Source organism: Myotis yumanensis, unplaced genomic scaffold, assembly GCF_028538775.1.
Source record: "Myotis yumanensis isolate MYYU_CA2020_CCGP unplaced genomic scaffold, mMyoYum1.0.hap1 SCAF_2, whole genome shotgun sequence".
NCBI classification, from domain to species: domain Eukaryota; kingdom Metazoa; phylum Chordata; class Mammalia; order Chiroptera; family Vespertilionidae; genus Myotis; species Myotis yumanensis.
In genome coordinates, this window is record NW_027223753.1 from 4,491,521 (window position 1) to 4,504,297 (window position 12,777).

Below are 12,777 nucleotides of genomic sequence, written 5' to 3' on the forward strand. Positions count from 1 at the left end.
ACGCATACACATTAAAACTGACTCCGGTCCTGTTGCTAAGAAACTCAGAAGGAAAGGGCTTTTCATCCTCTTCATTTATAAAATAACCACTTTGTCTATGGGAGAACAAATGCAATCTCTCAAGTCCCCTTGTGTCTTGTTCTCATTTTTTAAAGGAACAGAGAAAGATGACCGAGAGTAGCTGAAAGTGTATGCGAGCTCCATTTTTTACACGCCCTTGAAAATAAAATGAAAAACATAGTTTCAGCAAACTGGTGTTTGTTAATCTTTCAAGCTGAAGATTCTCCCCAAGGCTTCCCTCCTTCGAGCAAAAATGAAAAATGTCCCATAAAAATTGTTCTTGATTTTAAAAGATTATTCTGAGTAGCAAGGAATAATTTACAAAGAATGCTTGTGTTCAATGTGGGGTTACTTCCCAGGCCTCCCTTCTCTTCGCATCACCCCCAGGCCTGAAAGGTGCATATGCACCCGAGCCCCAAAGATGGGAACAACTTATTGTTGGCTTAAAAAAAAAAATACCTAAAATTAGGGCTAAGGGATAAGAAGCTTAAAAGCAAACATAATGGCCAAAGAAAAGAATAGTCTTGTTTAAAAAGAAAGAGAAAAACAAGTACATTAACGTTTCTGACCACAGTATGAGAGGAAGCTTAGAAAGCAATGAAGCCATGTCTGTGAAAGGCAAGGTCACGGCTAAATTTGTAATTTAACCCACAGCTTCTACTGACACGATATACTGAAATATTTTTCCCCTTCTAATGCTTGGCCTACCTCACTTACTAAAGGATTTAAAAATACATTTCTCTTTACAGCTTGTTACACAGTAGAATTTTTCTGCAAACTAAGTGACAAAATTGATTGCCTTACACCAACTTCTCTGCACATATAATTGATTTTTAATTTGCAGTCTCATTTCCAAAGGGACATGACAATAAACTCTATCACACTACTGACTTCTTTAAACAACAGTCTGATTCAAAGGCTGCTGGGAGGCAATCATAGGAAACACAGTTCAATTCCATTAATACTTGAAACATTAGGCAAATTTTATCTGAATGGACATTTCCCTTTTGTAATATTAAAGGTGAGTTTTTACCATGGACCATCAAAAGAATAGGTAACATGAGTGAGCAATATTTGTATTACTTATGTGTAATAAGTCAACATTTATGTTTCTCTTATTTTTCCTACTCTCATCTCTAAGAATTAAGTTGTTCATAGGAAACATTACCAATTTAGCATGAAATTAGAGGAAGAGTAATCAGAGAAAAGTCTACTTTGATTCCATTTAATGTCACTAGTTCCTATTATGTGTTGCACTAAATACGGCATGCCTACATTTCAGGTTCCAAGTGAACTGAAAAAATTTTCAGACAAAGATTTCATTAGAAAGTGAGACGATCAATGTTATGATTCAATTTACATAAATGTACAGTTACATAAAACAATGTATGTACCTGAACAAAGATGCAAAGAGAGCACAAGACCAGAAAACTGTGAGGACGACATTCTAATAGAAGGAAAATTCATATAAATTCTACAAAAAGAAGAAAATAAACAGATTCATATTAGATTATCTACTGGAGTCTCCTATCATCAACTTTTTCTGAATGACTACATAACATGCCCAACAACTCTGGAAATCTGACCAGCCCTAAAATAAATGCTATACAATTAAGCCTTCCCCCACACCGAAGATATGAAATTTAAAACTGGACACGATTATGGACATCTTAAATCACATGGGACACCGCAGTAGGCTTTGGGCAGCTCTCTTCCCGTCACCCCCACTCCCTGCTCTCACCCCCACAGCCCCTCACGCTACAGGACCTTCACTTCGGTTTTGCTGTGGATTCCATTTTCTGTAGCTGCCACACAAACAGTAAATAAAATGCATTGGATTTTTGCCGCACTAAGCAGTTCTGTCTTCTGGCACATCCAGATGCCTGGCTTGAAAAGAGGGAACAATGAAAACAATGTTTTCTTGAGCAGGCATTCCAAAGGGACACAGCACAGGCATCTGAAGACACTGCTGGAGGAAGACACCTTGCAAACAGCTGTGTGTTCTGTGTAAGAGATTCCCTGAGCAGCCACACAGGGTTCATTGGGTTACAAATATTCAAAAAATTAGTTTGCCATGCCATGTCAATTCTGAAAGAAAGATTTTCATTTATATTTACGATAAACTGAACTTTAAATTGAAGGATGGTTTTAAAATTCATGAGTTTGAAAATCCATATACATGACCAATTAAGTTTTATCACCACCACGGATTAACTATCTTTGGGTAAAATTTTCAGAGGTTACTTATATCTATGTTGTTCACCTCAATGTATTACATCAAGACTGGTATAACATATTTAAAGGCAAACATATTTCAAGATAGAAGTTACAGTGACCCAAGATGAAATGGAAACACTGCAGGAACAGCATAAGCAACAACGCCTTTTCCTTATGCAACGCCTGGACTTTTGCTGAAAGCTAATTCAACATAAAAAAAATTTCCAAAACAAACAGCCAAATGGATGGGAAGCAAAGGGTGAAGTGCACTGCTCAGTGGAGCACCCAATCTTACAACCTTCCAAGTCAGGCCAAGCTCCACAAGGAAAATGCAAGCCCTGAATTTTAAAAAGAATTCAATTAGCATCCCCAGTATTTCCATAACCAACAGCTGAATGTTAATTAAGAGCACAGCATCAAGCAGCAATGGAATCCCGGTGCAATAAGCAACAAGACAACAGCAGCATTTGCTACCTTCAGCTTGCATGCATAAGTAAACAGAATAACTATCTGAGCATGCAAGGGTGACTTAATCTGTTTCGATTAGGTGCAATTCAGCCTGGGGGCTTTGTGCTATATTTAAATGTGTTCATCATGTTTAATTAAAAGCCTAATAATCTAGGGTTTCAGGTTTTTACAAAAGTTCTGATCTGTATTTTCGTATTTCTCTTCATAAGTCCTACTGATTTGTATGGCTTCCTGAAAAGGAACAATGTTTTGAGCAAAATGTGCGTGAAACTAGTTAACCACAGTATAACTCCAGTGCAGCAGCCAGCATTCACGTTGGCTCCATCCTGGCCCACACCACGGCATTTAATCAACTTTATGAACTGGCCTGACACTTCTTTACAAACGCTTCTTTGATCTGACCCAGTTTATTTAGCCTGAAAGACTTGGTCATGAGCTAGCTCCCAAGGTGTTTCTCAGTCATCCCACTAAAGCAGAGTCCAGGTGACACTATCTGGCCTCGGATCTGACAGAAAATGGCACAAATCCTGCCTTCGTTCAACAAGATTTAAAGTATCTTGGCCCCCAAGCAACTTCAAAAAGAAGCATCATATCTATACACACAGACAGTCACAGGAATTACTGAAAGTGTGAGATGAAAGGCCTTCCACTGTGTAATTTTGAGGCCTAACATCTCAAGAATTAGTATCTGAAAGATCTATGAAGAGGTTAGTGATAGTATCATTAATAGTAACTCAGAAACTTTTTCCAAAAGTATAACTTGCAAGCATGTAAAAGTGTTTCTCGCCGAAACCGGTTTGGCTCAGTGGATAGAGCGTCGGCCTGCGGACTGAAGGGTCCCAGGTTCGATTCCGGTCAGGGGCATGTACCTGGGTTGCGGGCATATCCCCAGTGGGGAGTGTGCAGGAGGCGGCTGATCGATGTTTCTCTCTCATCAATGTTTCTAGCTCTCTGTCTCTCTCCCTTCCTCTCTGTAAAAAATTAATAAAATATATTTTTAAAAAAAAAGTGTTTCTCTTATCCTGATGCATAATTATTAACTATGACACGTTTTAAAATGCTGGATTAAGAGCCATCTTAATTACAGTGAACAATCTTTAAAAATAATAATCTTCAATGAAGAGTCATCAATGTTACTCAAGTACTTTACAGGCAGAGGTGTTCTCTCGCAGACATGATTCCCATCGTGAATAAATTCTCCCTCTTAATCATTTTACAAACCAGGAGGACAATTGACTCCGAAATAAAGGCTGAGGAACAAGAGCTGTGAGGACCACACCAGCCTCGCATGCAGAGCAAAGGATTAAGTGCCGATAAATGATAAGAGGAGCTGCAGTTCGGAGGGGCAGTCACCATGGGGTAAGGAAGCGACTCTAAGCCTTGGAGAAGGTTAGGGTCTGGACTGGCAAGGGAGAGATCAGCCCATTCCGGAACAGTGGCCCTGTGGAGCCAGAAGTACACAAGCTGCCCATTTGCAGCCCAACTGAGGATTCAGGCATCAGGTACTCATCCTACCAACCCTCTCACACAGTGTTCATTCAGATACACACAAAGGAAAACACTGGTGTTGTTGTACTCAGATCAAAATATACTGGAGGCAATGAAGCTTAAAAATAACTAGAATGTCCAAGTACAAAAAAACAGAGAGGGCGGAAAAGGGTGCTTATGCCTGTGCTTCCCGGGTGAGAAATCCTGGTAAATTCAACAGAAAGAGGCCACATGGACGCACCAACAGGCGTTTTCTCACAGCCCGAACCAGGCTAAGGTCAGGTATACGGAGCGGTTTACCTGGGGCTGTCTTCTTCCCGCGCCCGCACGGAGGAGACTTGAACCGGTTCATGCAATCTAGGAGGCGCTATCGGGATTGAGAAATAATGAAAGACAGACAAAATAGAAAGGAAAGCTGGGCCTGGGTGGGCTTCTGTCCTCTTCTGGCAGAGAAGCAGAGAGACCAAGTCCCAAAGCAGCGTGTTTATTTTATACTTGAATTACAGGAAGTTACATCACATCTGGGTGGGCCTTCGACATCGTGAGATCCATCCCCTTAACACTGGGCGGAGAGTCAAACTGGGTGGTGTCCAATCTTCTGACTGGTCCCGCCCCCAGGGAGTGGCTCTGCCGGCCCTCTGAGTCCAGCGGACGGAAATTAAGCCAAAGTGTATTCTAACAGCCCTAAACAGTCAGGAGTCCTGCTGGTCCAGGTGCCTATTGCCACATGAAAGTATTCAAAGACTTGGTCTAGATCAGCGGTTCTCAACCTGTGGATCGCGACCTCTTTGGGGGTCGAACCACCCTTTCACAGGGGTCGCCTAAGGCCATCGGAAAACATATATAATTACATAATGTTTTTGTGATTAATCACTATGCTTTAATTATGTTCAATTTGTAACAATGAAAATACATCCTGCATATCAGATATTTACATTACGATTCATCACAGTAGCAACATTACAGTTATGAAGTAGCAGCGAAAATAATTTTATGGTTGGGGGTCACCACAACATGAGGAACTGTATTAAAGGGTCGCGGCATTAGGAAGGTTGAGAACCACTGGTCTAGATACTGTCGTCAAAAGCTCCTTTGGGCCTACCATCACTCAGTCACTCTCTCGCATTCATTTCTGAGGTTTTAGAAAGGGAGGCTGACCTTCGTGTACATAAGGGCCCTGCAGGGCTGGATGGGCACACCTTCCTCGCACCTCCTCCCAGGGACAGACTGGAAACAACACTCACGTGGGGAACACACACCGGAATTACCCACTGAGGTCCAGCTGAGGAGGAGAACTTAGCAAGGAGAAACAGAAGACGGTGGAAAGACAGAAGGGGGATCGCGAAAGGAGCTGACCCATCTCCCACAGGAGGCTGGGCTAAGGAGGGTCTGCTCCCTCAGAAGGAAGAGGCCTGAAACCCAGGTTGGGCTCCACAGCCCGGAGGAGCACCATAGACCCGGCCCACAGAACATCCAGCCGCGAAAGGCTGCAGGGCTGCTGGCGAGTAGATCCCGGGGTGGAGAAAGCTCCAGTTCCTTTTTAAAGCCCCAGCCCAGGCATTTTCACCTGCGGATACTCACCCGAGGCTTCAGGGCAGGGAGGGAGGCGAGGGTGTGAGGTGCCTAAGGAGCGTCTGTGCTGGGAAGCACTGCTGGGAGCCCTGGGAAAGCAGCAGCCAGGAGTCCTGCATTTGGTCTTAGGCCCTCAAACCAAAAGGGCCATTTTTTTCCTCAGAGGAGCTAACCCTCCCAGTGGCCTCAGGGCAGGAAAAGAAAAAACTCCGCCCTAGGTGATCCGGCAGGTCCCACCCTCAGGAGCCCTGCCTGCCACACCCGGAGTTTTGACCTTTTCAGAGGAAACAAAAGCAGAGGCCAAGCCGACGGGTTGGAACAGTCCCAGGGAGTGTCAGTGACTGGGCTGGGGCGGGGCGGAGCGCCCCATTATCACGGGAACCCCGCACAGGAGAGCGGCTGGCTACCCGTTTCCAGTGGGTCCCCCTGGATTGCATACAAGGATCTCTGCCCAGCTTCGGGCAGAGTAATGTTTGGGGCCACGCACAGAGTAGCAGCTCTGGGACAGGGAAACACACCCACCGCATTCCCTGACATCTGAGCAGCACCGCCCCAGCCTAAAGCCCTTTCAGAAACAGACTTTCAAGTAAGGTTGACGGCTGGCTGGCTGGCTGGCAGGCAAAGGCCGGGAGTGGCGGAGCCCGGGAACCAGGGGCAGTTTGCCGACCCAGCTCTGGGCCCCTTCTGCTTGCAGCCATGTCCCGTGGAGAAGGACACACACTGTGGATCGCTCGGAGCTTCAAGCAGGGTGCTGAAAGCCAGAGGACAATTCCTGGCGACAGTCAGCACCTATCGCACGGGCAGCCCAGAACTGGCAGAAAGAACAGCCAGTCATCAGAAGAGCAGGATCCACAGGGCGCGCCCATGGGGCACTAAATTCTGCTGAAATGAATGCCACTTCACTTTCCTTTTTCTTTTTAATCTTTCTTTTCTTTTTTCCCTTTTTTATGTATCTTTAACTGCTTTATTGGTTTATTATTCTAGTTTCTATTGATCATATATCTAATTTTCCTCTTAAATCTTTTTTTCTTTCTCTCTTTTCCTTTTCTCCTACTTTCTCATCCTCTCTCCCCGCCCCCCCCCCCCCCAACTAATTTTGGGTCTATCTGCTTTCTCCTCTATTTTCCTTTTCAAAAATTATTTTTCTTTTTCCTCCTGTACTTTAAACTTGTTTTCCTTCCCCTACTCCCCTAATTCCCTACTTTTAATTTATTTCAGCTCTGCACCTACATATTCCCCCCCCTTTTTGTTTTTGTGTTTTTTTGTTTGGTTGTTTTATTTTTCTCCTCAATTTTTTCTTTCTTTTCTTCTATCATTCTTGGTCTCTTTTCTAATTCTCTCTTCTCTGGTGGTTGCTTTTGTTGTTGCTGTAGGAGTCTTGTGTATGTTTTTGTTTTGTTTTGCATTTTGTGGTGCTATATTTTGTTCTATTCTGTCAGCACCTGCACAACAACTCACACGGTGTGGTCGGGGCTGAGCCACATAGTCAGCCAGAGTGAGAGGAGATGCCATCCACGAAAGAGACAATAACATTCAAGACGCAACCACAATAGGAGAACCCAAATCACTCAAGCAGGGGCTTTCCTAGAGCACCCAGCTCAGGAGGTCTAAGAGACTGCACTACTGGGTCCCACAAAACAACTACTACATAAGACCATGTCACCAAGTCTGGGAGGTGTAGCAGTCTGACCTAATACACAGAAACAAAAACAAAGGGACAAAAATGGGGAGACAAAAACAATTCCCAAATGAAAGAAAGGGAGGAATCGCCAGAAAAAGACCTAAATGAAATGGAGGCAAGCAGTTTGTCAAATAAAGAATTCAAAGTAATGGTAATAAGGGTGCTCAAACAACTCAGTGAGAATTACAAGCAACTTAATAAGAATTATAAGGGACTTAATGATAGCTACACCAACATGAAAAGAAAAGTTGAAACAATAAATAATAACCAATTGGAAAAGAGGAATGACATAGCTGAAATAATGAACACCCTGGAAGGATTCAATAGTAGACCAGAAGAAGCTAAGGACCGAATCAGCAAATTAGAAGACAAGGTAGAAAAAACAAACACCCATTCAGAGCAACAAATGGAAGAACATAATTAAAGAGCAGGAGTAGAGTTTAAGGGAGTTTTGGGACAACATGAAATATAACAACATTCGCATCATAGACTGATAGAATCAACATTATTAAAATGTCCATCCTACCCAAAGCAATCTATACATCCAATGCAATACCTATTAAAATGCCAATGGCATATTTCACAGATCTAGAAGAAATTCTCCAAAAATTTATATGGGTCCAAAAATGAGCCTGAATAGTCACAGCAATCTTGAGAAAGAAGAACAAAGTTGGAGAAATCAAAATACCAGATATCAAGTTATACTACAAAGCCACTGTACTCAAAACAGCCTGGTACTGGCACAAGAAAAGGCATATCGATCAATGGAACAGACAGAGAACCCAGAAAGCGACCCAAGCCATTATACTCAATTAATATTTGACAAAGGAGGCAAGAGCATGCAGTGGAGTAAAGACAGTCTTTTCAATAAATGATGCTGGGAAAACTGTACAGGTCCATGCCAAAAAAATAAATAAAATAAAATGAACTAGACCACTAACTTACACCATACACAAGAATAAACTCAAAATGGATAAAAGACTTAAATGTAAGTTGTGAAATCATAAAAATCTTAGAAGAAACCACAGGCAGCAAAATCTCAGACATCTCTTGTAGCAATATGTTTACCGATACATCTCCTAGGGCAGTAGTCGGCAAACTCATTAGTCAACAGAGCCAAATATCAACAGTACAACGATTGAAATTTCTTTTGAGAGCCAAATTTTTAAAACTTAAACTATATAGGTAGGTACATTGTTATTAACTTAATTAGGGTACTCCTAAGCTGGCCTTTGCTAAAAACGTCCTCAATCTGATTAAGGTACATTCCCTGAGGTCGACCCTTTCCAACTCTCCCATCCACACTCATCTTGTATACTTGTTTCGTCTATCTCCTTTCCGAAAACCAACTTCTGCGCATGGGCCACGAAGTTTCAATCGCAATGTACGTGTGCGCCCGCACGTGGTATTTTGTGGAAGAGCCACACTCAAGGGGCCAAAGAGCCGCATGTGGCTCTCGAGCCGCGGTTTGCCGACCACTGTCCTAGGGCAAAGGAAACTAAGAAGAAAATAAACAAGTGGAACATCAAAATAAAAAAGCTGCTGCACAGCAAAAAAAACCCATCAACAAAATGAAAAAAGAGCCCACTGTATGGGAGAACATATTTACCAACTATACATCTGATAAGGGCTTAATTTCCAAAATACATAAAGTACTCATACACCTCAACAAAAGAAAGTCAAACAATACAATCAAAAAATGGGCAGAGGACCTAAATAGACACTTCTCCAAAGAGGACATACAAATGGCCAAGAGATATGAAAAAATGTTCAACATCACATCACCAGAGAGATGCAAATTAAAACAATAATGAGGTACCATCTATCAGAATGGCTGTCATCAACAAACAACAAGTGCTGGAGAGGATGTGGAGAAAGGGGAATACTAGTTCACTGCTGGTGGGAATCCAGACGGGTGCAGCCACAGTGGAAAACAGTATGGAGTCTCCTCAAAAAATTAAAAATGGAACTGCCATTTGACCTAGTGATCCCACTTTTAGGAATATATCCTAAGAAACCCCAAACACCTATCAGAAATAATATATGCACCCCTATGTTCATAGCAATGCAATTTATAATAGTTAAGATTTGGAAACAGCCCACGTGCCCATCAGCAGTAGATGAGTGGGTAAAAATGCTGTGGTACATTTACACAATGGAATGCTATATGCAGCAGTAAAAAAGAAGGAACTCTTACCATTTGCGACAACAGGAATGGACCTTGAGAGTATTATGCTGAGCAAAATTAGCCAGTCAGAGAAAGACAAGTATCACATGATCTCACTCAAATGTAGAATCTAATGAACAAAATAAACTGATGAACAAAATAGATCCAGAGATATAGAAGCATGGAACAGTCTGATGAATTTCAGAGGGAAGGGGTAGGTGGGTGGGGGAGAGAGAGATTAACTGGGGAACTTATATGCATGTATGCACAGCCCATGGACACAGACAAGAGTGTGGTGAAGGCCTGGGAGGGGCAGGTACTGGGTAGAGAGGGTCATTGGGGGGAAAATAAAAACAAAGGGGACATCTGTAATACTTTCAACAATAAAGATAAATGAAAAAAAAAAATCTCAGAACTCCCACTGAAACATGACCCTGTATCATCCTGTATCATTACCCTGTATTTGGAATGCACAGCGCCCTGGAGTCCTGTTTCGTTTTTCAAATAGAGCTGGACTTTTCCAGTGTGTGAGATGCCCCTTCCCATCCACTCTCTGCTCAGTCCACATTGTGCCCCATATAAGCTGTAGGAAAAGGAAGCCAGCTTTCTTTTAAGCAGGAAGAGCTTTCTTTTAAACTGGAATTTTAAAATTCCAAAGGAAATGAAAGGTCAAGGCAGAAATTAAGGGAGAGAGAAGTGGGTCATGACTAGCGAGGAGCTGGGGAAGCATGGAAAAGTGAGGGGCCCTCAGGAATACAAGGTGGCGGAGAGGAGAGACCAAATGGGAAGGAGGGAAAAGCTCCAGAACTGAGGGAGAATAAGGACAAGAAACCACTATCGCGCATGTGTGTAACCGGCCCCATTCTACACATTCCATCCTTTTCATCTCCTTGTGACTTTCTTCTACAAAGGAGTGTAGAATTTTAAGTTTTTATCAATCAAATCTCTTATCTCCTCACCCAAGTAGGTCTACAGTGAAAAACATCATCAAATGACTTTTCAAAACAAGTGAGTTTAACATCTTTACTTTGGTCATTGTCTGAACAATCTCAAATGCTTAAGATGTCCCCATCACTTTCATAATCATGTAAGGTTTAAAAATTTCTAACTTCAAACAGCACCACCAACTTCACATACGCCTGATAAACTCGATAAACTTAGAGTCTTAAGGGACTACTATTACCCAACCTTCAAGGGCCACTTCGGTCCATCCCCGCTGTGTCCTAGGTGTTCCCACTCCTCTCAAACTCACCCCCAACCCTCGCCCCCCGGGCAACCACGAACAAACTTTCATACTCTACCTTCAGTATATACCCGAGATCTCACTGCATTAACAATTCCTGGTCTTGGACCCGGACTCCCACAACAGCCCCCAAAGCTCACTCTCCACTCAGCACAGTGCACCCACTGGCTCAGAATCTACAGAGCAAACAGCGAGGTGCTGACTGTAGGTCCACTGGCCACATGTGATCTGCCCCCTGCAAGACCCCTCCCCTGCCACCCACCTCCAGACAATGTGTGCCCACTTAGTTCTCGAACGTGCCCGGTGTGCTTCTCACCTTAGGGCCCGGAATTCCCCGATATCCAAAGGCTCAGCTCCCCACTTCACCAAGGTCTCTGCTCAGGTGGTACTTCCCAGGCCTTTCTGAGCCCCTTACAAAGGCAGCGAGCGCCCCGCCCCAGGATACCCTGATCTTCAGACCTCAGCACACACGCCACCACTTGACACACACTGATTTACAGCTGCTCTCTCTCTTAAACATAAGCCTTGTGAGGAGGGACCTTGTGTTCTTCTTCAAATGGCTCCTGACACATTATAAGCACTCAACAAATACTGCTGAAAAAGTGAAAGAGCAGGATCATGAAAGCGCACAAAACCTCTAAGCACACTTTCTTAGCATATTTTAAAATACAGATGAGGAACGTATAATCAATGTGTGTCACAGTGCCAGCCTTCTCTTACTTTCACTCAACCTAAAGGGCAAATGTCAAGCGGCAGGTAACACTCATTGGCAAAAGCACAGGCACTCCATAAGTTTTTTCTAGCAATGCCTTTCAAAAGTCACAAGATGGGGACCTGCTTCATGAGAACTCTGCTGGTAGGAATCTGTGGGTTTGTGAATCTCTTATTTGTGTGCACATTTCTACCTCTTCACCTTCTTTAAGGGCCATGATAACAGAATGCATATGGAAGATCCAATGTATTTATCTGATCAAGGCTTCAAGATAAAAAGTCACCAGCCCTACTCTAGGTTATGTATCAACTGGTTTTAATATGCTTGTGTTTTAAAATAGGGAAGTGTCAAACACTAGCTTGCACCAAAAACCAACCAACCAACAAACTTTTTAAAAGAATAACTCTATTTCCTCTCTCTTTCCATGAAACCTGGGGAAATCATTACCATTATCTATGGAACCCCAGCTTACTAAAATCAAACCTTTAAAGGCTCTTTCCCTTGCCCGATGAATGCCACAGCTGGTCTGTTCACGTGACTGAGTCCTTGGAATGAGCCCCTTTCCCCCGAGCAGCAGGAGGTCACACAGGGAGAAGCAAACACCCAGAGACCTGACCACAAGGCCCGCTCGGCCGGAGCTTACCACTTCATCCTCCGTCCAGCACTTTTCGATCAGCTTAGGCACGGGCTTCTTGACCAGGCGCTGCAGGGCTTTGCCGGCATCATATCCGCTTTCGTGTAGCTAAACAACAACAGTTTTAGTTAGTTAACTGCAACCAACAACAACGGGTAGCACATCAACAAAAGGAAGCCCCGTGTTTACTTGACTAGCAGGACTGCTAACTGGGCACAGACTCAGTCATCTCAGTCAGCAGGATCATCTGCTCCTACTCAGCCACCTTTCCAGGTCCAGCTGTTCTGAGGGTGACAGGTAGGGCAGGGAGCCTCTGGGCAATGATAGGAATAGAATTAAGAACAGTAACAAATATTTACTAAACAGCTGGCCAGGCACAGTGTTACGCACATCCCGTGCACTCATTATTTTTCCTAATCCTACAAGGAAGGTATTCTCGCATTTAGTCTTACGGGATGGGCACTATTATCATCCCATTTCACAGATGAGGACACTAAGGCAAAGAAAGGTCGAGTAAAGGTGCTCACCACACTAA

The 12,777-nt window shown here is 43.3% G+C and overlaps 1 protein-coding gene across 7 annotated transcripts in view; it reads right to left on the reverse strand.

The window, feature by feature from the left end:
- Nucleotides 1-12,777, reverse strand: part of RERE (arginine-glutamic acid dipeptide repeats) — a 392,160-nt gene that overhangs the window by 79,833 nt on the left and 299,550 nt on the right. For all 7 annotated transcript variants that reach the window (XM_070404007.1, XM_070404013.1, XM_070404012.1 and 4 more), the window contains one exon: nucleotides 12,252-12,350. In XM_070404007.1, the coding sequence (XP_070260108.1) occupies nucleotides 12,252-12,350 (99 nt within the window). The remainder of the gene's footprint in view (nucleotides 1-12,251; nucleotides 12,351-12,777) is intronic.